General features: G+C 38.9%; 1 protein-coding gene across 1 annotated transcript in view; it reads right to left on the reverse strand.

The window, feature by feature from the left end:
• GAD2 (glutamate decarboxylase 2) overlaps positions 1–25,654 on the reverse strand; it is an 82,490-nt gene that overhangs the window by 24,510 nt on the left and 32,326 nt on the right. The window contains exons 9-11 of the mRNA XM_058681671.1: positions 5,297–5,351; positions 3,559–3,675; positions 1,482–1,546 (exon numbers count right to left, since the gene is read on the reverse strand). Of these exons, the coding sequence (XP_058537654.1) occupies positions 1,482–1,546; positions 3,559–3,675; positions 5,297–5,351 (237 nt within the window). The remainder of the gene's footprint in view (positions 1–1,481; positions 1,547–3,558; positions 3,676–5,296; positions 5,352–25,654) is intronic.

The raw sequence follows: 25,654 nt of genomic DNA on the forward strand, positions 1-25,654 counted from the left end.
GAATTTTGTTCTTGTTCTGATCATCTGAGCAGGCACCTTCCAAGCTGTTCTTTTCTTTTCTTTCTTTTTTTTTTTTTTTTTTTTTTTGCATTGTCTCTCCCTGCTTAGTGCATTGCCTCCTCCTTACGCGTCTGGTTTCATTCAGATCTTCACAGGGAAAAAAGAAATTGGGCATGGGAGAAGCACCTGGACTAGAGGCAGAGGCCAAGACCGGCTCATTCTGGGAGGGGGCTATGCCTGCCTTTAGCCTCCCATACCTAAATGGGTACCAGCGATCAGAGAGCATAAGCAGTTCTACAGTTGGGCACTGACCCCAGCCAGCAGACTCAGGGACAGCTATCCTGCTGACCTGAGCCTCAGCCGGTCTATCTCGAGTCTTCCATGAATCAGGCAATGTGCCCCTGACTCTGCCTTGGTAACCCCCACCCCTCTTTCTACATTCACGGGCTCTCTGCGTGTGAATGGGCCTGGGTATTGCAGAGCATGCCTCACGCATTCATTCTGGTCTGGCTGCCTGCACGACCCGTGCTGACAGACGCTCCCACACTCCACTGGCCTCTCTCCTCGTCCCAGAATAGAAGTTGTGCCAAGACGTCTAGGGGCAGAGCCAGTGGGAAGCTCTTTCTGGGCAGCATCTGGCTACCTGGCAGGGCATGGGGGGCACTTGGCCTCGGATGAACTCAGGCTCTCTCAGCTGCCTGAGTGTCAGAGCTAACCATTGCTGTTGACCTGCCATGGTGTAATGGGAGAACTGGGAACGTTGAGCTTCCTTTGCACATGGTCAGCAAAGCCTGGGGCTTATTTTGCATTCTATAATTTTTTTTCCTTTCTCTTCAGACCTGCATATGTTTTATGCTAATCAAATATGACCTCCTTTGCTTTTCTCAACCATCTACTGCTTAGTCTTTGGGGAAGAAAGAAAAGGTACTCTGCTGCATCAATCAGAACTATGTAAACAAAATTATCATGGAATTATAACCATGAGATGATGTTATCACAAGTATGTCTTGCTTTCAGTGGGCTGTATCAAACCCCAGACCCATGCTTGCAACACTAATAAACTATAAGGGTGCAAATTTACTTATTGGTTTCCTTAAGGCGGTCAATATTATCCTTTTATGGAGCATGAAAGCTACAGATCCTCTCCCTGGAAAACTATGACCTGCTAAGAGGTTTTAAACAACTTTGGTAGTTGGTTCAGAGATTCTAGGAAGGTCATTCCTGAGTCCTCTGGCCAACCACGGACTGCAGTTAGGAATCTCTATTGGAGAAACATTCCGCTTGGGCCACTTGATATGGGAATTTGATTTCTTTTTGTTGTTTACACATAATACACATGTGTCAATGACCACACAGGCAAGGCACACAAACACTACAGAAATGGGCTCACCTGTGTTCTAAGAGTTCTTAGAAATTGTGTGCAATTTGCTTTTATATTTAGCTTTCATGCTTTACGTAGTTAACAAGAAAAATGGGCATACCTCTCCACGCCGCTCAGTTTCCACTTGTGTTTCCGGGACATCAGTAATCCCCCACCCCAAGCTGCCTGCAAAAGGAAGATCATACAAGGAAAAAGGTAGTGGGTTTTCATTGCCTAGATTTCTAAAGTTTGGTGTCTTCCAGAACAGTGAAAGTCTTGTGGGGTGAAAGTGATCTCTTCAACCCCAGGCAATTTAGGGGGTTGGCCACCTTATTCTGGTACTAGATTTGCAAAGCTTAAATTGGGGGCTGTTCTAAGGTTTTAGGTTCCACACTACATTTATACAAGTGGAAGGAGACAGATTGGGGGGCACATTTTTTCTGTCTGCATAAGAAAAAAGATCCTTTCCCCAACTTATCACCACCACTCATAGTGCTAATGAAACTCATGATCTCAAAATGAGAAACCCTATTGTCTCCCCAGTTGGCATTACAGAGGATGAGCTAGGTACCCATTAGACTTCTTCTGAGTTGTAAGGAAAACTCCTTTGACGAGTCTGGATAATTCCAGAGGAAATAAGCAGCTTCATGATCCTATTTTACTAATGTGTACTTTTGGATAAGATAATTTCTGTACCCAAAAAAGAAAGAAAGAAACAAGCAGGAAGAATGTGTACCAGTCAATTCCCTGAGCGATAGGAACATGCTTTTTAAAAATTTGTACTCAAGTCTGAAGATTTGAATTAGTGTACTGATGTAGTGATCTCTTTTAAAAAAATGTCAAGATGGAGATTCATTGGAAAATGTTGACATTCTTTGTGGGTAAAAATAATCCTAGGATAATTTTAACGAAAAAAAAAACCCACCTGTTAGGGTATAATTGCTTTATTTACTTATTTCTTAGTTTGTTATAATTTCAGGTTGAAAAATTATCCAATTTTCCAAATGGGTACTATTTTAAGAATTTTTCTAATCTAATTATAAAAGTATAAACATTTAAGATAATACGAGTAAGTGCTAAATTTGATATGTTTCAAAGAAAGCAAATACGATTAGTTAAGAAATCTCTCTATTTTAAGTAGAAATCCTGGAGGGGAGACAGCAGCATCTGCTGGTTTAGGACACACAGACATTGTTATTTTTAATGTTGTCAGGTTAATCCTCTTCCTGAATCAGCTAGCAAGGTTTAACAGGCTCTCCAGTTCTGAGATCCAGGTCATAATGCTACTGGAATTGTTCAACCTTTTCTTAGTGTCTTCATTTCTAAAACGGATGGGGTCATTGGTAGCCTAAGAAACAACTCACACTGTGAATCAGGGAAGGAAAAGAAGACTGATACCCGCCATGCAGGATAACACTGGGATAGTGGAAATTTACCTGGTTCAGCCTTAGTTAGTAATAATGGATTAGTAACAAACATTTTGCAGGTAACAGCTGATCTTTGAGCCAGACTTTGATTTACAGTGGTTGAAGTTTAAATCTTTTCATTTTGTCCATGGAAAACTTGACATTTTTTTCATTTGAAAATGCTTTGGTGGGCACATCTTCATTTTAGTGTGCCCAGGCCTGGAGTCAAAACATTTCAAATATGAAGTATCTTCTTAAGTGACCCAGCTAAGAAATTGGAAATTGGTGTCCCATATCTCCTAGCAAGCTGTCAAGTCTGCTTTCCTTTCCAAATATACAAATACCTGACTTGAGTTTGAGTTTTGTATCCTTTGGGTTTCCCATGGAAACGTAACTCCTTTATGCCTTTTTGATCATTCTCACAGGGAAGTACAATCTGCATGTGTGTGACTGTGTATGTATGTATGTAGGCTGCATTCCTCCGTGGATGTTATGGGCCAATGAACCGAGAGCTAAGTGCTCAGCTTGGATACTGGTCATAGAAATGAGAATATTATCATGTTGGGAACATTAACGCATCATCAGCCTCCAACTTCCTCTAGTCAACATTGTGTGCTATGTGAGTTGTGTGCTTTGTCTCTGCAATCTTAAAATCTTAAATATCCCTATTCTAAAAAGAAGCTCCCAAAGGAAAAAAAAAAAAAAAAAGAGAAAAGACAGACTTCATTCCATGAGCCTCAAATGAATAAACATGCAAGGGCATTTTAGTGGCAGTTCCTATGGGATACTCACATCCACATGCATCCAGATCTTGTACTTTTTGCAAATGTCAGCGACCGCCAAGAGGGGGTCAAATGCTCCATACACAGTGGTCCCAGCTGTGGCACTCACAAGGAAAGGAACAAATCCCTATGCAAACGAGAAAGCCCCAAATAAGGTCAAATAGGGCTTTGAGAATTTTTTCAAACAGCTGATGAAAACAGTAGAAATTCTCCCCCATCATCTGCAGTTTTGGAAACATCAGCAGGATCATCGACACCTTGGAGCCTGGAAGGACATTCACTCTCCAGGATCTGAGTTCTCCAGGCCATTCTCTTGGACCTGTCAGTCAGTCTCATGAGAACAGACACTCTGGTTCTCAGAAGAGGCTGCACTGGACCCATAGGTGAGGAAGCTTTGTGGTGCCCACAAGCCATTTATTTATTCCAGGTAGATTTACCCCCCCACCTTGGCCCACTCTCTGGTCTTCCTTTTCTGTAACAGTCCTTTAGAGTGAGCAGACAAAAGAACAAAGAGAAGGAAATCTGACCGGCCCATTATTCCTAGTTGGAAAAACCTCAGATATAAATTTATTTGGTGTCTTGGGCGGGACGGGTTCGTGTGAGACTATATAATAAGCCATGACTCTTATCCATCTAAGCAGTCCTCTGGCCCTGGCTAAGTGAAAATTGCTGGAAGAAGGTAGAAGAATGTCTCAAACAGGGTGTGAACATAGCGGGAGATGTGACAGGATGTTACAGAGTCTGTCTTTAGGTGGCAGCAAAGGTTTAATCTTATGGTTTGTGCTACCAGGAGTAGTTCCATTTCAGAAACAAGGGGAACCTTCTGGCCACTGTGTAGGAAATAAAAAAGGCATATGAAGAGGAGTAATTTTTCCTGAGTTGATAATAATAAAATGTATGTTTTCTGTTGAACTAGGAACTGTAGGTTATATCCACTAAAAGTTACATTTAGGGGTGCCTGGGTGGCTAGGTCGGTTGAGCATCCAGCTCTTGATTTTGGTTCAGGTCATGATCCCAGAGATGTAGGATTGAGCCCCACGTCGGGCTCTGTGCTGAGCATGGAACCTGTTCAAGATTCTCTCTCTCCCTCTTCCTCTGCCCCTCCCCTCCTCATGCTCTCACTCTCTCTCTCTCTCAAAAAAAAAAAAAAAAAAAAAAGAAAGAAAGAAAGAAAGAAAGAAAGAAAAAAAAAGTTACATTTAAGGGAGTTCTACAAACAAGCTCTCTGGTTTGCAAACCATCCAGAGATGTAAATGACTTTCTAGGGCTCCAGAACTTGCTCCTTCTAAGACTTCTAAATTGTTTCCTAAAAAATAAGATGCTTAGAGAGCCAATCGTATCCATATTTGTAGGCAGGAAAAATGGGCCCCTTTCAAGTACCCATACAACGGTAACTCATGCTGCATTAACATTGTGATGTTTTCCACTTGTGAAAATGATCTTTCAAATGTATGTCTGTTTAATGTCAACCCTCAGCACAGAGAAAGACAAATGCTTTAGAAATTCTTACAGCATCACTATGTGCATTACCACAGTGTATATTATTTAAAGAGCAACTTAGACCTTTCCAAAGCAGAGTCTACAACTCAGAGTCATAAACAGTGACTGAATGCAAAATCCCACATTCTCAGTAAGGCTTGGAGGTTGAGAATTGAGTCCTCTTTTTAAAACAAAGCCACAGTGTGTTCTCCATTGGATGAAAATAGAAATATGTACCCTTGGTTTGTTAACTCTCTACAAAAACTTACTTTCTGTTTGGCTTCAAGGATCCTTCTTTCAAGATCAGATGGGATCATTTTCCCTCTGAAAGGAAAAATAAATACATTGTAGGTTTGCTTCGAATACGTTACTTTGTTGCCCTTACAAGCAGCCACATCAGGGTAAAAAGTTCAACCCTCTCGCAGTCCGTGAGTTCCAGCCCCACGTCGGGCTCTGTGCTGACAGGTCAGAGCCTGGAGCCTGTTTCGGATTCTGTGTCTCCCTCTCTCTGACCCTCTCCCGTTCATGCTCTGTCTCTCTCTGTCTCAAAAATAAATAAACGTTAAAAAAAAAAAAACACAAACAAACAAACAAAAAAAACTCTGTGGCTAATTTCCAGGCAGAAAGGCATTTCCTCCCTGAATGATGCAAGACTGTGATTTCTGACACATTTAGGAGAGTCCTGACCACATGTCCCTCCACTCTGCACAGAACGTGCTTTTTAGGCCATCCTCTTAACTCAGCTAAAACAAGCCTGTTTCAGTGCAAGACAGTTGGCAATGAAAAGAGAGTGCAGAAGAAAGATTTGCATTCCCAGTCTTTAAATGAATGGAGCTGCAATTTCGTATATAGATGACATGCCAAGAAGAGAAAATCCATTATGAAACAACTGAATGAAAATATTAAGAAAGCTACCTAATTACGTGCTGAAAGCATAAAGCAAGCCAAGAAAACATGGGCTCAAATTTCAAACGTTTAGATACGTGGGCTCTGGAAAAAGAAACATCCTTTCATCCCTGAAATGTTTCTTTCCTAAAATAAAAACAAAGATAGTGCTTTGCTAATTATAAAACTCCATCATTATAGGAGGCGTCTTGGGTGGCTCAGTTTGTTGAGTGTCCAACTCTTAGTTTTGGTTCAGGCCATGATCTCATGGCTCATGAGTTCGAGCCCCACATGGGGCTCTGCACTGAGAGTGCAGTGCAGATGTCTCTCTCCCTTTCTCTCTCTGCCCCTCCCTGGCTTGCTCTCTAAACAAACAAACAAACAAACATTAAAAAAATTTAAAAATACATTATTATAATAATCAAAGGAGTTGATTTCCACAAGAAGCTAGATGTAGCTAGATGTGTAATTCTTAGTCAAGTTGCTTAATTTCTCGGTGCCTATTATTATCATCCCTGGAACATAGTGATAATAATATTACTTATGGAGTGATGAGGTTTAAATAAATTAATACATACAAAAGTATTTTAAAAGTGCTTGACATGTGGGAAGCACTCCGTAAGTGTTAATTTGTATTGTTGAGCTTGTAATGCACTGTGACATGTATATCCCGAGTCTTTGGGGAAAAAAATAGGGAAAGGACAGAGTAGTTGCATGGTGACAGAGGCAGAAAAATATTCTTTAAACCAAAATACCTCTCTTGAGGTTGCTAAACTGGATAAACTTCTCACATCAGGATCATCAATCTAGGGTGTTAAAAGGCAATTTGAAAAATAAATTTTGGGCAGGAGGTTGTCACAATAAATGGCTGGGAGATGCTGCTGGCATTTAGGGACCAGTGAGCAGGGTTTGGTATTTGTCACTAGTTCAATAATTTATTTGTGGCTGTTCCTGTGACTTTAGGTATAGAGCAAACATTGAGCTACTTTATTACGTCTTCTAAGCTTTACATATTGAAATATTTTATTAGAAGTTACTTTTCTAACACCCATTTGAGAAAAATATGTTACTTTTCTTTAAATTTATTTTATTTATTTTTATTTTTTTACATTTATTTATTTTTGATAGAGAGAGACAGAGCACAAGTCGGGGAGGGGCAGAGAGAGAAGGAGACACAGAATCCGAAGCAGGCTCCAGGCTCCAAGCTGTCAGCACAGAGCCTGATGAGAGGCTCAAACTCACAAACTGCCAGATCATGACCTGAGCTGAAGTCGGACGCCTAACTGACTGAGTCACCCAGGCACCCCTTTTCTTTAAAATTTTTTAATGTTTATTTATTTTTGAGAGAGAGAGACAGAGGGCAAATGGGCAAGGGGCAGAGAGTGAGACACAGAATCTGAAGCAGGCTCCAGGCTCTGAGCTGTCAGCACAGAGACTGATGTGGGGTTCAAACCCATGAACCGCGAGATCATGACCGGAGCTGAAGTCGGATGCTTAACAGACTAAGCCACCCAGCCTCAGTTAGAAAGTTACTTTTCTAATGGCCATTTTATAAAAATAATTTTTGGCGTTATATAGTAAGTAGGTAAGTTATATTTTCTGTGATTTTCATTTCATTTCATGAAGGAGATGTCACAAAATAGTTGGAATATAAAACAGATATTAGGCCTGAAAGCATTAAGAACCACTGATTTATGTGAAGCTGTTTTCCAAAGGAAGGCAGTTAAAATGCAATTATCTGGAAATGGTAATGGACAGGTTACCAATGGTCAGTCAGGCTGGGTTGGAACAAAGGAGAGTAAACGAACATCTGGTGCTGAGGGTATGATTCCAGCTCAGAGCAGCCTACCTCTGGGGAACTTCTGTGAGAGGGGGCTTCTGAAGGAAGGGCAGAGGGAACGGAAAGGCAGGGTAGTGGGGCTGGGAAGAGGAACTCGCTGCCTACATTTCTCCCTATGCTTCACAGCTTGGTCCCAGGGGCATCCCCCAAAGCAGTGATTTTCAGTCTCTCCTGGATCAGGCTATGCTCAAACACCTTGCTTCAGCACCGATATAAACAAAAGGTGCAGATTTCAGAAGAGATTCAGGTATTATATTCATCCTTTACATAAAATTTTCAGCCCATTAAAATTGCCATGGTATTTTTGTGGGTAAACACGGACACTGAGGGAGATTCTCAGAAACTGTTGCAAATCCCAAATTTTGCCAACCACCTCTGCTTTTGGAGAGTTTTGGGTAGACTAGTTTTACAGCTGCTATTTGCTCGTCTAATCACATCCGGATAGTTTTATTAAGCATGAGGCAGTAAGGTGTCACCAAGAAGTCACAGACTAGGGTACATTAAAATTACAAGGGGCTGGAGACCTGTTTCTAGTCTAATTGTCTCATTTTTCAAATGAGGAAGCAGGCCAAGAGAAGTGAAGTGAGGCCCAAGATCAAATGTGGGTAAAAAGTTGGTTGTTACTAGAAATAAAACACCGAGCTTCCTAGAAGGGCTGAACAGATAGGAAACAAGCCTATTTAGAAAGATTAGAGTCTTGAAAGATAAGATAAATCCTTGCAGATAATATCTGACTTTCATGGATCAGAGGTGTCTTTCAAGTCTGTCGGGAAAGCAGTAATGAGCAGACAGTCTGTTCTATTTCCCTATCAGGGATCTTTGGGGCAGGCTTGTCGAATAATCAAGTTTAAGTGGAAAGCGGTGGGTGTGGCTCTTAACAAGGCAGGTTCCAGCCTTTCTTAGGCTCTGTGCTTAAGATAACCTGCTTTATCCACTTAGGAACCCAGAGGACACCTCCCCTGCCCTCCCCACTACTGCTTCACACACTGCAGGTGGTGCTTTCTCTCACAAACAAACAAACAAATAAACAAACATTTAAAAATAAAGAAATGGAGATTTTAGCCTAGTAGCATGTTCAAATAATTGTGTGACATACTAGCCAAGTACCATTCATATGACCTATGGTTTTGAGCCATCATGGTTGTAGGGCAGGAGCAGAAGGGGCTCTAGACATGGATTGTGTATTCCTTGTCTGTCCATGTGCTGTGGGGTAAGAGAACATTGGGTGACAACTCGCAGGGTCCTCTGAGGAATAGAAGTGGTCTGGCCAGGCTTGGCTTTTCCAGACAAGCATCTCGGTGCAGGGAGGCTTTGGACAGCAGCTGTTGCATTCTGTATGTCTAGCCTAAAAGTCACTCCATAGTGGAGCACCTGGGTGGCTTAGTTGGTTAAGTGTCTGACTTTGGCTCAGGTCATGATCTCGCAGTTGGTGGGTTCGAGCCCCACATCGGGCTCTGTGCTGACAGCTTGGAGCCTGGAGCCCGCTTCGGATTCTGTGTCTCCCTCTCTCACTACCCCTCCCCTGCTCACGCTCTGTCTCTCTCTCTCAAAAATAAACAAACATTAAAAAAAATTAAAAACAAATAAAAGTAGCTCCATAGCAAAAAGGTGTATCTTTAATGTTTACACCTTCCAGACCTTAAGTGTACAATTATGTAGTGACTGATGCTTTGCAATGCTGCTCTCTGTTAGGTGTTAGCGTTTTAGAAAGGACTGGCATTTGAGTGCAGACTGTTGAACAGACGTCTGCTATGGATGTGGCTGCCTTGCACAGAGATTTCTGATTTTGCCACAGTCTGCAAAAATGTATGTAATGCTATAGGGTCAGATAACTTGACAGTTTCCTGGGCAAAATCCCACAATAGCAGCTAGCATTGCCACCAGGAAAATCTTCTCTTTGTGGGAAGAAGCTAAAGACACAACTTATACCACGTGTGGATTTTGGACCCAGATTCATGGCTAACGTCCCATACGAAGGAGAAAAGCTATCTTACAGAAAGGAGCATGTTACTAGAGGGTTGATACCTCTAGGCAGGCATCCAAATGGTCACAAATCACGTGCTTGAGTCACTGGTGACCCTGCTCGTTGGCCCTGATGAAACTGTAGTAATTCAACCAGCTTTTCTTAAGTGAGTAGAGCTTGGCTCTGTCCACAGAGATATGTATGCAAAGAAGAAAGCATGTGTGACTCCTTCCTGTTAGAAACTGATTAATATTATGATCACTGCTAATAGCAATACTGCTGTCAGAGATGATGAATTGTCAGCTTCAGAAGCAGTCACTGCATTGTGCCTTATTCCATGATCTCTGAGCCTCATGCCAACCCTACAAGAGAGTTATTGTTTTGACCTTGCAGACAAGGAGACTGAGGCTCAGAGAGGCAGGTGACCGTGGCTAAAATTTGGAACGCAGAGGCAGAACAACTTGCTTCTTGCCCCAGATCCTATGCTAATTGTGTGTACTTGAAGAATTAGGTTCTCCCTCTACTCATTCATAAAATGATGATAAAGTACCTCTCTCATAAGGTTTACATGAGGATTAAATGAGATAATAAATATAAGACATGATAAAGCACTGAGTATAAAACTCAATACATATGAGATGGTCTCGTTTTCACTAGCAGTAATTCTAGGAGTCGTACGACTTGTAGGATGTCACACAGCTAGCAGAGGGTAGACCGAGAAACCTTGAGCTGTCTGACATCGGAACCCAGGTTCTTCGCACCATACACTGGATGCCTTCCAAAGCTTTTATGGGGTTCAAACAAAGTATCTGCCTCTCTGCAAGGCTGAGTTCTGGAACTGTAATGTATGTAATATCAATACTATGGCTTTTTGGAAGCCCCTCAAAGTGAGTAGTTCCCTGATTCCAATTCTATTTGTTATTAGCACTGTTTAGTAAAGTAAAAACCTATCACCTCCTACTAAAATATACTGCTCCATCATCTCTTTTTTTAAATTATTTAATGTTTTTATTTATTTTTGAGATAGAGAGAGACAGAGCATGAGCAGGGGAGGGGCAGAGAGGGGGAGACACAGAATCTGAAGCGGGCTCCAGGCTCTGAGCTGTCAGCACAGAGCCAGACGCGGGGCTTGAACTCACGGAGTGTGAGATCATGACCTGAGCTGAAGTCAGACGCTCAACCAACACAGCCAGCCAGGTGCCCCTGCTCCATCATCTCTTGATGATACTGTTCTTTCCTGCATAGCATCTAAATGCTATAGGACTAATCAAAATTTGCTAGGTTTTCTACCTAGTATTTTTACCCAGTCAGTGCTAAGCAGAACTGTTTCTTCCATATAGATTGTGATATAGGAACAGTAAAGGGAGCTCATGGACCCAAGCAAATTTTCAAATTGCCCAGACTCTGTGGTGACTCAAAAATCTCAGACTCTGTGGTGACTTGAAACACTTTTACTGGAGAGATCCCCTGGGGAGAAGAGCTCCCTATGTCTCCACATGGCTGTTGCTGGTGTGTGTAACCTATCCAAGGACAGACCCACAAGATAGGCTAACAAACAAAAGTCAAACAGATCAGGGGCGCCTGGGTGGCTCACTTGGTTTAAAGAATCCAACTCTGGACTTCAGCTCAGGTCATGATCTCACTGTTCTAGAGTTTAAGCCCCACATTAGGCTACGTGCTGACAGCGTGGAGCCTGCTTGGGATTCTCTTGCTCTGCCCCTCCCTTGCGCATGCTTGCTTTCTCTCAAAATAAATAAACTTAAAAGAAAAAGTCAAAACAGTACTTGTATTACAAAACCAAACCCTCTGCCAAAAATTTTACCATAATTAGAAACAGTAAACTTCCTTGGTCCCTTTAATATGTAGTTTGATTTGGAAAAAGAACTTTAACAGATAATCATATTTTCCTTTTAAGATTTGTTTTCCAATATGCACAATGAGATCACTTAGCATTATGGCCAGGATATGGGAGCAGGATATTTTTCGTGATTTTTGTATCTAATTCTAACAATTTTTAAAAAAAGATTTACCTTCTCCAAAAGCATTCACTTCACACACACACACACACACACACACACACACACACATTCAGTCACTCACTCACTATGCAACAATTCAAGTGATGTGCAATTGAGGACCCCAAGCATGATATGGTAAGGAGCTACTTTTGTTTTCATATGAAGCCTCCAGATTGCTGCCATTGGGTGCGAGCCTTAGAGTGCACAGAGAAGTGTGTGACAAAGGAAAGTTGTCTGAGGGCAAGAAGGTATGCTGGCCATCTCTCATCACTGCCTCAACTCCCCAAATCTGCCACTCCTCTTCCCTGAACACACTGGTACAGAGAAGAAGTGGATGATAGAAGTTCAATCACCATGTAAGGAAACATACTTGGCTATTCCAAATAAGTTTTGAATCAAGGAGGAAATAAACACTACAATTAAAGAACATTAAAAATTAATGACATGGGAATACTACATATAAAAATATGGGAAACATCCTAAATCATTCTCAGAGGAAAATGAATAGCCTGACATGCTTTTGAAATTAAATAAGAGGGAATAAAAAATAACTAAATATTTAATCCAAGAAACTAAGAAAATAAAAACAAACAAGGTAGGCAGGGGGAATGAATGAATTTTTCAATGAATTAGAAACTTTAGAAAGTAAACTAAATTAATAAATTCAAAAGCCGGTACACTGAAAAGATCAGTGAATATACAAGTATCTGATTAGTTCAGTAAAAAGAAAACATGTAGGGCTGCCTGGGTGGCTCAGTCAGTTAAGTGTCCAGCTCTTGTTTTTGGCTCATGTCATGACCTTACCATTTGTGGAACTGAGCCCCATGTGGGGCTCTATGCTGACAGCACAGAGTCTGCTTGGGATTCTCTCTCTCCTTATCTCTCTGTCCCTCTCCTGCCCCTCAAAATAAATAAATAAGCATTTGAAAAAAGAAAAAAGAGGGAAAATATCACATTTGAAATAAGAAAAGAGGTTATGGAAAAAGATATTTTAGAATTATAAAAAAATTAGATGTAGAATTTTATGCTAATCTTAAATTTTTGAGTAAATATATAATTTTTCCCTGATAAAATATAAGTTAAAAGAAATGATTCCAGAATATGTAGAAAATTTAAAAAGACCAATAACCAAATAAGTGAGAAAAAAGTTGCCCAAAACCCATCACCTGAAATGACAGGCCCAGATGTTTTAATAGTGAATTTTAACAATTCTACTATTGGGAGGTAGTACGCTCTAAACTCTTACAGAGAAGACAATGGGGACCTGTGAGATCATTTCTAGAAACTAGCTAATACTAAAAGCAAAATCTGTCAAAGGTAGTTCAGAAAAGCTTATCAGCATATCTTATAGCTACAAAAATCTGGAATATGTTTTAAAATATAATACAGAGGAAATTACAGATTAACATCGGACCAAGTACAAATTGTTGCAAGAATACAAAGAATGGAAGGAAGGGGTAAAATAATAATTACCTTCTGTACCTATACATGAGTAAACAGAAATAATGTATAAGAAGAAAAATACAGATCTTTACCAAAGAATGCAAAAAATATCTGAATAAATGGAGAGACACATGTTATTTGATGAGAAAACTCAACACTGCAAATACACAGAATTGATCTCAACACAATTCCAACCAGCTCTCCATTGGGAGTTTTAGGGGAATGAGAATCTGAGAAAATAATTCTAAGGTACAAGTGGATGAAAACAATATTAAGAATATTCAATTTAAAAAAAAGGGGAGGGTTTAAAAAAATAAAAAAAATTAAAAAAAGGGGAGGGTATAGATTTTTCTTTACTAGAGTGTAGAACATATTATAACACTATAGTGATTAAAAAGTATGGCAATTGAGCCAAATGGGCAAATCAGTGGAACAAAAGTAAAATTAGGAAGTGATTAAAGAATAATTTTTTGGATCTCACATGGTGTTGAGACAACATCTGGCAAAAACTAAGTGGATAAAAAATAAAAAATAATTAGGTACCTCTCAGACACCATATATCAAAATAAATTTCAGTTAGATCAACTATTAAAATAATAATATAAAAGTTCTAGGAAAAAAGATGAATATTAACATGTACTAAGAATGAGGGAGACACCCCAGAGGTAGAAAATGGATAATTGATGATAGCTCTGACTACCAAAAAATGAGGTATTTTTACAAATACCATAAATAAAATTAAAAAGCAAACGATACATTTTTGAAAATATTTACAGCATATATACAAAAAGTGTTTTGTGTTCTTTTTCACTAATGAATGATTGAAAAGAATAAAATGCTCAACTTTGCTAATTATCAAAACTTCAAATGTAAATAATAAAAAAACAGTTTTCCTTTATCAAATTGACACAGGTCACTTAAAGGTTTTAGTTCCTAGGACTAGTAAGAACATGGTGAATAGTCAGCCCTGTACACTTCTTAGGGGGAGTGTAAATTGGCTGGTTCTTTTCTGAAGGGCAACATGCCAGCAAGTATCCAAACTCTTAGTGCAGACATAGTCTGGGGCTCAGAAATTCTATTTTTAGGAATTTTTCCTACGAAAATAATATAAGTATGCATGCAAATATTTAGCCACACTGATATTTATATTAGCAATTTTTTTAAATAGTAAAAATTTAAAGTAGCTTAAATGTCTAACAACAGATTTGTTAAGTAATATAAATTCCAAACAATAGATTATTAAATAGTAATTAAAAATGATATTGGAGGGGTGCTGGGTGGCTCAGTCAGTTAAGCATCCAACTCTTGATTTCGGGTCAGGTCATGATCTCATGGTTTGTGAGTTGGAGCCCCACATCAAGCTCTGCATTGACAGTACAGGAGCCTGCTTGGGAATCTGTCTCTCTCTCTCTCTCTCTCTCTCTCTCTCTCTCTGTTGGAGATGCAGGAGAGAAGCATCAAAGAAAAGACTTCAAAAGGGAAGGGCTGGAGAAGCTGCAACTCTGCTGTGGCTCAGCTCCTAAGGAACAAGAAACGTAAGGAACGCCAAGAGCCATTAACATTGTCCAGGGCCAGATCCTCCTTCACACCTGACCCTTCCTAGTGTTATAGAAACCAATTCACTCGAAATTCAACCATGAAAAGCTAAACCATTAGACTGATTGACACACTTGCTTAGCGGACTTTATGCACATAGTCTTTAGCAATTATCCTAATAAAAAGAAGCTTCATTCTGGAGTTGGGGCCTCATTCTGACTCATTCTGAGTATGAGGACGTTCACTTAACTGCACTTTGCGGACTCATCTTTTGTGACTCTGGCCATACTCCCTGCAACATCTCTCTCTCAAAAATAAATAATAAACATTTAAAAATGATATTGGAGAATTTCTAATGACATGAAAGTTGCTCATTATATTTTATTATGTAAAAAACAAAGTTGTAATCAGTAGGTTTTATATTTAAATATACATAATATGTTTGGAACTATATACACCAGAGTATTAGGAGATTATGTCTAGATCCTTCTATTTTCCTATTTTTTATAATGAATATATTCTGTTTCTAGAATAAGAAAAGAATCTTGTTTTTTTTTTTTTTTTAAAGAAGGGGCTATCCATTACCTAATACCATATACAAAAATTAACCCAAAATTGATCAAAGACCTGTATATAAGGGTTAAAACTATAAAACTCTTAGAAGAGAACATAGGGCAAAACTTCATGAGATTGGATTTGGCAATGCATATTTTCATGGATATGATGCCTAAGGCACAAACAAAAAAAAGGAAAAATAGACAAATTGGACCTCAAAAATTAAAAACTCTTGTGCAATAAAAGATACTATCAACAGAATAAAAAGCATCCTATAGAATGTAAGAAAGAAAATAGTTCCAAGTTTCTGTAAAACTTGATAAAGGATTAACATCCAGAATATATAAAGCACTCCTTCAATACAACAACAACAATAACAAAGACCCAAACAACCTAAGTCAAAGGTGACCAGATGGACCTAGAGACACATATATGACATTACATCCAACAGCAACAGAAACACATTCTTCTCAAATGCACATGGACATTCTTCACAATAGATCATATGCTAGACCACAAAACCAATCTTAACAAATTTAAGAAGATTTAAATCACATCAAGTATCTTTTCCAACCACAGTGGTGTGAAAGTAGGAATCAATTAAAAAGAAGAAAATTGGAAAAATTACAATAAGTATGTGGAAATGAAAACCACACTGCTGAACAATCAGTAGATCAAGGAAGAAATAAAAAAGAAATCAGAAAGTATCTTTGGACAAATAAAAATGAAATACATCATAACAAAACTTATGAGATGCAGTAAATCAGTTCTAAGAGGGAACTTAATAAAAATCAATATCTCAAAATATCTGACTTTATATCTCAACGAACTAGAAAAGTAATAACAAACAAACCTAAAGTTTAGCAGAAGGAAGGAAACAATGAAGATTAGAGCAAAAATAAATGGAGACTAGAAAGATAATAGAAAAGATCAACAAAATTAAGATCTGGCTTTTTGACAAAAAAGAAACAAAATTGACAAACCTTTAGCCAGACTAACCAAGAGAAAAAAGGAAGAAATAAAATTAGAAAGGAAAAAGGAAACATTACAACTCATACTACATAAATACAAAATATCATAAGAGACTACTCTAAAAAATATTATGTCAACAAATCGGATAATGTAGAAAAAGTGAAGAAATTCCAAGAAACATACAACCTACTGAGACTGAATCATGAAGAAACAGAATTTCTGAGGAGACCAATAACAAGTAAAGAGACAAAAGCAATACCCAACAATTTCCAACAAAGAAAAGCCCAGGACCAGATGCCTTTATAGGTAAATTCTACCAAACATTTAAAGGGTTAATGGTAATCCTTCCCAAACTCTTCTAAAAAGTTGAAGAGGAAGAAACATTTCCAAACTCATTTTATGAGACCAGCATTACCCACATACCAAAGCCAGATAAGGACACTACAAGAAAAGAAAATTACAGGCCAATATCTCTGATGAACATAGATGCAAAAATTCTCACAAAATACTAGCAAACCAAATTCAACAATACATTAAAAGGATCATACACAATAATCAAGAGGGATTTATCCCTGGGATGTAAGGATGGTTCAACATCTGCAAATCAATCAATTTGATACACCACTATAATGAAGGATTAGAATCATATGGTTATCTCAATAGAGACAGGAAAAGTATTTGACAAAACTCAACATCTTTTCATGATAAAAACTCTCAATAAGCTGGGGTTAGAGGGAACCCACCTCAACATAATGAAGCTCATGTATGACAATCCAATTGTACTTAATGATTGGAAGCTGAAATATTTTCCTCTAAGATCAGGAAGAAGGCAAGAGTGCCCACTTTAAATTTTTTTTTTTAATGTTTATTTATTTTTGAGACAGAGAGAGACAGAGCATGAATGGGGGAGGGTCAGAGAGAGAGGGAGACACAGAATCTGAAACAGGCTCCAGGCTCTGAGCTGTCAGCACAGAGCCCAATGTGGGGCTTGAACTCACGGACCGTGAGATCATGACCTGAGCTGAAGTCGGCCGCTTCACCGACTGAGCCACCCAGGCGCCCTATAGAGTGCCCATTTTTACCACTTCTATTTAACATAGTACTGGAAGTCCTAGCCAGGGCAATTAGGCAAGAAAAAGAAAAAAAAAAAAAAGACATTCAAATTGGAAAGGAAGAGGTTAAATTGTCTCTGTTGCACAGGACAGGATCTTATATATAGAAAACCTTAAAGACTACCAAAAACCAGTTAGAAGTAATACATTTAATAAAGTTGCAGGATATGAAATTAACATAAAAAATCAGCCCCATTTACAGTAGCATGAAAAAGAATAAAATATTTCGAAATAAATTTAACCAAGGAGTAAAAGATATGTATACTAAAAACTATAAGATATTGATGAAAGAAGACACAAATGGAAAGATGTACTGTGTTCATGGATTGGAAGAATTAAGGTTGTTAAAATGTCCATACTACCTAAAATCCTCTCCCTATCAAAATTCAAATGGCATTTTTCACAGAAATATAAAAAACTATCTTAAAATTTATATGGAACCACAAAAGAGTCCAAATAGCCAAAACAATCTTGAGAAATAAGGACAAATCTGGAGGCATCAGATTTCCTGATTTCAAACTGTATTACAAACATATTGTAATCAAAACAGTATGTTCTGGCATAAAAATAGACACATGGATCAATGAAACAGAACAAAGAGCCCAGAAATAAACCCATGAATGTACAGTCAAATTATCTTTGACAAAGGTGTCAAAAATACACAATGTGGAAAGGATAGGCCCTTCAATAAATGGTGCTGGGAAAACTAGACAGCCACATACAAAAATACGAAACAGGATCACTATCTCCACCATGGACAAAAATTAACACAAAATAGATTAGTGACTTCATTATAAAACCTGAAACCATAAAAATCCTAGAAGAAAACATAAGCAGTAAGCTCCTTGACATCAGTCTTGGCTATACATTTTTGGATTTGACACTGAAAGCAAAGGCAACAAAAGCAATAATAAACAAGTGGGACTACGTGAAACTAAAAACCTTCTGCACAGATGGGGTGCCTGGGTGGCTCAGTTGGTTGAGCATCCGACTCTTGATTTAGGCTCAGGTCATGAGCTTGGGGTTGTGGGATCAAGCCCCTTGTTGGGTTCCACGCTTGTGTGGAGTCTGCTTAAGATTCTCTCTCTCTTCCTGTGCCCCTCTCCCCTGCTCTCTCTCTAAAATAAAATAAAACAAACAAAAACCTTCTGCATAGCAAAATAAAAGATCAACAAAATGAAAAGGCAATTTATGGCACAGGAGAAGACATTTGTAAACCAAATATCTGATAAAGGATTAATATCCAAATTATATAAAGAACTCCTACACCTCAATAGCAAAACCCAAATAAACTGATTTAAAATGGGCAAAAGACGTGAATAGATATTTTTCCAAAGAAGACATATAAATGACAAACAGGCATATGAAAACGTGTTTGACATCATTAACCATCAGGGAAATGCAAAGCAAAACTACAGTGAAATATCACCACATACCTATGAGGATGGCTATTATCAAAAAGACATGAAATAATAAATGTTGATATGGGTGTGGAGAAAAGAGAACCTTTGTCTGGTGCAACCACTATGGAAAACAGTATAGAGGTTCCTTAAAAATTAAAAATAGAACTACTGTATGATTCATGAATCCCACTCCTTGTTAAATATCCAAAGGGAATGAAGTCAGTATTGCAAAGAGATATCTGCATTCCCGTCATCACTGCGGCATTATTCACAATAGGCAAGATTAGGAAACAATCTGAGAGTTAATTAGTGAAGGAATGGATAAAGAAATGTGATACACACACACGCACGAACACACACACACACACACACACACACACACACACACACTGGAATATTATTCAGCATAAAAAGAAGGAAATTTATGACAGCATGGGTGAACCTGGCAGATACTACACTAAGAGAAATAAGCCAGACATAGAAAGACAAATATTATATAATTTCTTTTTTTAAAAATTTTTAATGTTTATTTATTTTTGACAGAGTGAGAGAAAGAGACTGAGTATGGGTGGGGGAGGGGCAGAGAGAGGGAAAGGGAGACACAGAATCTGAAACAGGCTCCAGGCTCTGAGCTGTCAGCACACAGCCCGATGCAGGACTCAAACTCACGAACCGTGAGATCATGACCTGAGCCCAAGGTGGACACTTAACTGACTGACCCACCTAGGCACCCCAATATTATATAGTTTCACACACACACACACACACACACACACACACACAGACACACACATATATATATATGTGTGTATATATATATATATACATATATATATATATGTATATATATATATACATACTTTAAAAAAATCAAACTCATAGAAGCAGAGAGTAGAATGGTGATTGCCAGGAGCTATTGAGTGGGAGAAATGGGGAAATGTTGCCCCAAGAGTACAAACTTTCAGTTATAAGATGAGTAAGTTCTAGGGATCTAATATAAGTTCTAGTAAGTCTAATGATGACTTAATAATGTTATTTTGTATAGAGTTTGTTAAGAGAGTAGACATTAAGAATTGTCACTACCCCCTTCCCCCCCACACACAAATGGTAACTGTGTGAGGTGATAGATATGTTAATTAGCTTGATTGTAATCATTTTACAATGTATGTATATATATCACAAATCATCATACTGTATACACTAAATATATATAATTTTTATTTGTCAGTTATACTTCAGTAAGACTGGAAAAATATATCTTCAAAAAAGTAAAAATAAGCAAGTGAAATTATTTTTAAAAATGGGCAAAGGACTTGGATAGACATTGCTCCAAAAAAGATGTACAAATGGCTAATAAGCACATGAAAAGGTATTCGACATCACTAATCATTAGAGAAATGCAATCAATATCACAAGGAGATACTATCACACCCATCAGTATGGCCACTATTAAAAAAAAACAAAACAGGGGTGCCTGGGTGGTTCAGTCGGTTGTGTCCGACTTTGGCTCAGGTCATGATCTCAGAGCTCATAAGTTCAAGCTCTGTGTTGGGCTCTGTGCTGACAGCTCAGAACCTAGAGCCTGCTTCAGATTCTGTATCTCCCTCTCTCTCTGCCTCTTCTCCACTCACGCTCCGTCTCTCTTCCTCAAAAATAAATAAACATAAAAACAAACAAACAAACAAACAAACAAACCAGAAAATAGCAAGTGTTGACAAGGATATGGAGAAATTGGAATGCTTGCACACAGTTGGTGGAAATGTCAAATAATGCAGCCACTATGGAAAACAGTATGTCAGTTCCTCAAAAAATTAAAAATACAATTACCATATTGTCTATCAATTCCACTTCTGAGTATATGCCCAAAAGAATTAAAAGCAAGGCTCAAAGAGATATTTGCATACACGTGGGCATAGCAGCATTATTCACAATAGCTAAGATGTGGAGGCATACCAAGTGGTACATACATAGAATGAAATTTTACCATTCAGCCCTAGGAAGGAAGGAAATGCTGACATTTGCTACAACATGGACCATCATTGAGGATATTATGCTAAGTGAAATCAGTCAATCACAAAAGGGCAAAAACGAGTCAGGTACCTAGAGTGGTCAAATTCATGGTGATCGAAAGTAGAAAGGTGGTTGCCAAGGGGTGGGAAGAGAGGGGGGATGGGAGGTTTTGGTTTAATGGATGTAGAGTTTCAGTTTTGCAAAGTGAAAAGAGTTTTGGAGATGGATAATGGTGATGGGTGCACAACAAAATGAATGTACTCCATTATCACTGAACTGTCGATTTAAAAATGGTTAGGATGGCAAATTTTAAGTATATTTTACCACAATTTAAAAACTGGGGAAAAGGGGACGAAGGACCATGTTCAACCAGTAAACACTAGGAGCTGTCTTCTGAGTCCAAGCCCTGATTCTTCTTCACTTCCCAGCTAAGTGATCTTGGACATGATGCCCCTCTTCCAGGGTTAGGAGTCAAAGGGAGGAAGGTGGACTTACCATACTGCTGAGGACTATTGTGTACATAGAAACTCTTCACAAACTGTGTCAGCACCAGGTACGTGTGAGGGGATATACTCTTCTGTGTCTCTAATAAATGCATTAACTAGATCAATTGTATAAGGTGCTCAGGAGTCTGCCTGGCACGTAATAAACACTCAGTAAGTGTCGGCAATTATTATTTTATAATCCTTCCTGATATAGGACATAATGAAGTGCATACATCTCTAGCACCTCTGAATTCTCTGCATGTAAACCCATAGGAAATATGACACTCAGAGGGCTTACCCCAGCCCTGCTCAGTAGTAATTGATTCAAGGTCTCTGCGAAAGCTATCCTATCACAGTGCACTCAATAGCTCCCCGGGGATCTGAAAGAGTTAATTAGCTTCCCTAACTGCCTTCAGACACTGGCCACAAGTCAGCTAATTTAATAAAAGAGTATAATGACCCCAGATTATTTACATTTTCAATTGTTTTTTTTTTTTTTTTAAATTTTTTTTTCAACGTTTTTTTTTTTTTTTTTTTTTTATTTTTGGGACAGAGAGAGACAGAGCATGAACGGGGGAGGGGCAGAGAGAGAGGGAGACACAGAATCGGAAACAGGCTCCAGGCTCCGAGCCATCAGCCCAGAGCCTGACGCGGGGCTCGAACTCACGGACCGCGAGATCGTGACCTGGCTGAAGTCGGACGCTTAACCGACTGCGCCACCCAGGCGCCCCTACATTTTCAATTGTTTAAATCAACAGAATGATAAAGTGTGGTACTTAATAAGCACAAGGAAATGTTATCTAACTGTAATTTATAAAGCTGAGAGATGTGTGAAAATAAAAAGCTAAAATTTATACAAAAACATAAGCGTTCACTTTGTGGTATACAAGTATTCATCATAATACCTAACAGAAATCTTGAATTACAAGGATGGCCAGTGACTCCTCTAGTCCTCTGCCAACCAGGTATCACCTGTCTTGCTCAGATTTGTTTTCTATAAGGTTTTACAACAATTTAGATAACTTAAAGGAAACCCTGAAGGGAGGAATAAGAGATGGAAAAATGGGGAGAGAGTGCTAAAGAGAATTAATTTCTTTAAATTTTTTTAAAAAAAGTTTATTCATTTATTTTGAGAGAGAGAGAGAGAGAGAGAGAGAGAGAGAGAATCCTAAGCAGGCTCTTCACCATCAGCACAGAGCCCCATGAGGGGCTAGAACTCATGAACTGCAAGATCATGACCTGAGCTGAAACCAAGAGTCAGATGCTTAACTGACTGAGCCACCCAGGCACCACTAGAGAGAATTAATTTCTAAACGCACCTATGAGTCCATACTCATGGTAAATACACACACACACACACACACACACACACACACACACACATACACACACAGAGTGAGGAGAGGTCTTCCTTATAGTAGAATGACAGGAACTGATAAATAGAGAAGGAGTGATGGAGTTAGAACACCACTGTTTTGCAACCATCATAATCATAATTCGGGCAAGAACCTTCAATGGATGCTACATTAGTGAGTGAATGTTTCAGGAGGAGCTGAATATTTATATTGTTGTGAAGCATCTCCTAGAAGATAACCTGCAAAGTAAGAATAGTCATTTTGCAGGGGAGAAATCTGGCAGACACTACCCTAAGTTGACATTACTAATAACATGACAAACCTCCTGAGGAGGAACAACTGAGAAAGACAAGGATCACCCCCCTGGAATTCCTGCTTAAAATGCATTGCTTGGATCTAACCATGAGGCAATATGAGACAAACCCAAATTAAGAAATATTCTTCCAAATAAATATGCTCTTCAAAAATATCAATATCATGAAAGACAAAGGAAGAATGAGGAAACATTCCAGATTAAAGGAAACTAAAGACACATGACAACTGAACGTAATGTGCGATCTTGGACTGGGAATAAATAGCTCTAAAGAATATTATTGGGGCAACTGATGAAATTTGAATAAGGTATATTGATTAATAATTGTCTTGTGTCAAGGGCAGATCTCCTGATTTTGATCATTGTACTATGGTTATGTAAGTGAGTATCTTTGTTCTTAGGAAATGCACATTGAAGTATTAAGGGGCAAAGCGGCCTGATGTCTGCATGGAATTCTTAAATGGTTCAGAAAAATCTGTATCTATAACATACATATAATTTATATTTGTAATATTAAAATATTTATTACATTCAAGATATAATATTGAATTATATACACAAAGAGAAACAGAACTCTAAAGCATGCATACTGAAACTTTAAATGGATTAAAGACCTAAATGTGAAACCTGAAACCACTCTGACATTAACCATAGCACCTTTTTCTAGATATGTCTCCTAAGGCAAAGGAAACAAAAGTGAAAATAAGCTTTTGGGACTACAACAAAATAAGAAACTTTTACACAGCAAAGGAAATCATCAACAAAACAAAAAGACAACCTACTGAATGGGAGAAGATATTTTCAAATGACACATCCACTAAGGGGTTGGTACCCAAAATATAAAAAGAACTTAGAGAATTCAATACAAAAAGATCAAATAATCTAATTAAAAATGGGCAGAGGATCTGAACAGATGTTTTTTCAAAGAAGACATAGAGACGGCCAACAGATACATGAAAAGATGCTCAACACCACTCATCATCAGGGAAATGTAAGTCAAAACCACAATGAGATACAACCTTATAGCAGTTAGAATGGCTAAAATCAAAATGACAAGGAAGAACAAGGGTTGATGAGGACGTGGAGAAAAACGAACCCTCAATCACTGTTGGTGGGATGCAAACTGGTGCAGCCACTGTGAAAAACAGTATGGACGTTCCTCAAAAAATTAAAAAGAGAAATACCATATGATCATATGATCAAATAATTCCACTACTAGGTGTAAGGAAAATGTGATACACACACACACACACACACACACACACACACACACAGAGTGTGTGTAAGCCCAGGGCTTTGCCCCTCCCCCACTCACAGGTCCCTAATCTTTCCCTTGTCCTTCCAGAGCCTGTTTCCTCTCTCTTGCTTCCTTCTAGTTGTATAATGTAAGATAACAGCAGAGCTCTTATGAGTTCTGCAGAGAAAGACCCTACACAATTTTAGCCAAAGGAATAAGGAACTCACAAGATAAATTAACTTCTATTTTATCCCTTCTTTTCATATAATTCACATTTTTTCTCCCTAGCAGGTCCTTCATCTCACAGTGAAATATGCCTTAAGCACCCTCCTTAAAACAATGAAACCAAAAACCATCCTGAATTTAATACCCTCTCCAGCTTCTATCCTCCCTGCCTCCCTTCATGGCTCAACCTCTAGAGAGGCTGTCTATATCTGTTCACTCTTCCCTCCCCTCCAGCCGCCCTTCACCCACTGCAAACTGCCTTTTGCCCTCACCCCTCTATTGATTTTTTTTCATGTTTATTTATTTTTGAGAGAGAGAGAGAGAGAGACAGAGACAGACACAGAGCATGAGTGGAGGAGGGGCAGAGAGAGACACACACACAGAATCTGAAGCAGGCTCCAGGCTCTGAGCTGTCAGCACAGAGCCCGATGTGGGGCTTGAACTCACAATCTGTGAGATCATGACCTCAGCCGAAGTCAGAGGCTTAACCAACTGAGGCACCCAGGTGACTCACCCCTCTATTGAAACTACTCTTGCCAAACTCGCCAGCTACCTCCTCATAACTAAAGCTGATGGGCAGCTGTTGACCCTCAATTTCATCTATTGGTAGCATTTGAGGCCGTTAAACCACTTCTTCTAGAAAGATTCTCATGGCCCTCATGGCCCCCATTCCTGATTCTCCTCTAACAACTCTGGCTGTTCCTTCTCAGTCTCCACTGCAAGACTCCCATAAGTCTGCTTATCCCTGAAATGTAGGTGCTACTTAGAGTTCTTTCCTAGGCCCACTCTGTGTGGCTTCCATTGTGTAATTTCAGAGCTTCAGGCTCATATTTCAGAATGCCTATCTGAATCCTCACTTGGCCATCTTATAAGCTCTGCAAACTCGACATATTCAAACTTGAACTTTTCACTTTGGCCAGGGTTCCTTATCTCAGAGAACAGCACCACACGGACTGAGCTGACAAGCCAGAAGGCTGTCATTCATCCTTGATTCTTCTTTCAACCTGCATACCAACCAGTCAATAATTCCTATTAATTCCAGCATTCATTCCAGCTGACATCAGGTCAGCACCATTCAGCATCAACTCATATCACTGCCACAGCTACCAACTTCCAGCCTCCAACCTACAATTCACTCTGTATTTAAAATGATCTTTCTAATGGTAAAATACGATGTCACTTTGCTGCTCAAAACCCTTTGGTGACATCTCATGTCTTCAACCTAAAGTCGAAACATGGCTCATAGAATCCTTCATGATGAGGACATTCTGACCA

This window comes from Neofelis nebulosa, chromosome 8, assembly GCF_028018385.1.
Source record: "Neofelis nebulosa isolate mNeoNeb1 chromosome 8, mNeoNeb1.pri, whole genome shotgun sequence".
In the NCBI taxonomy this organism is placed as follows: Eukaryota; Metazoa; Chordata; class Mammalia; order Carnivora; family Felidae; genus Neofelis; species Neofelis nebulosa.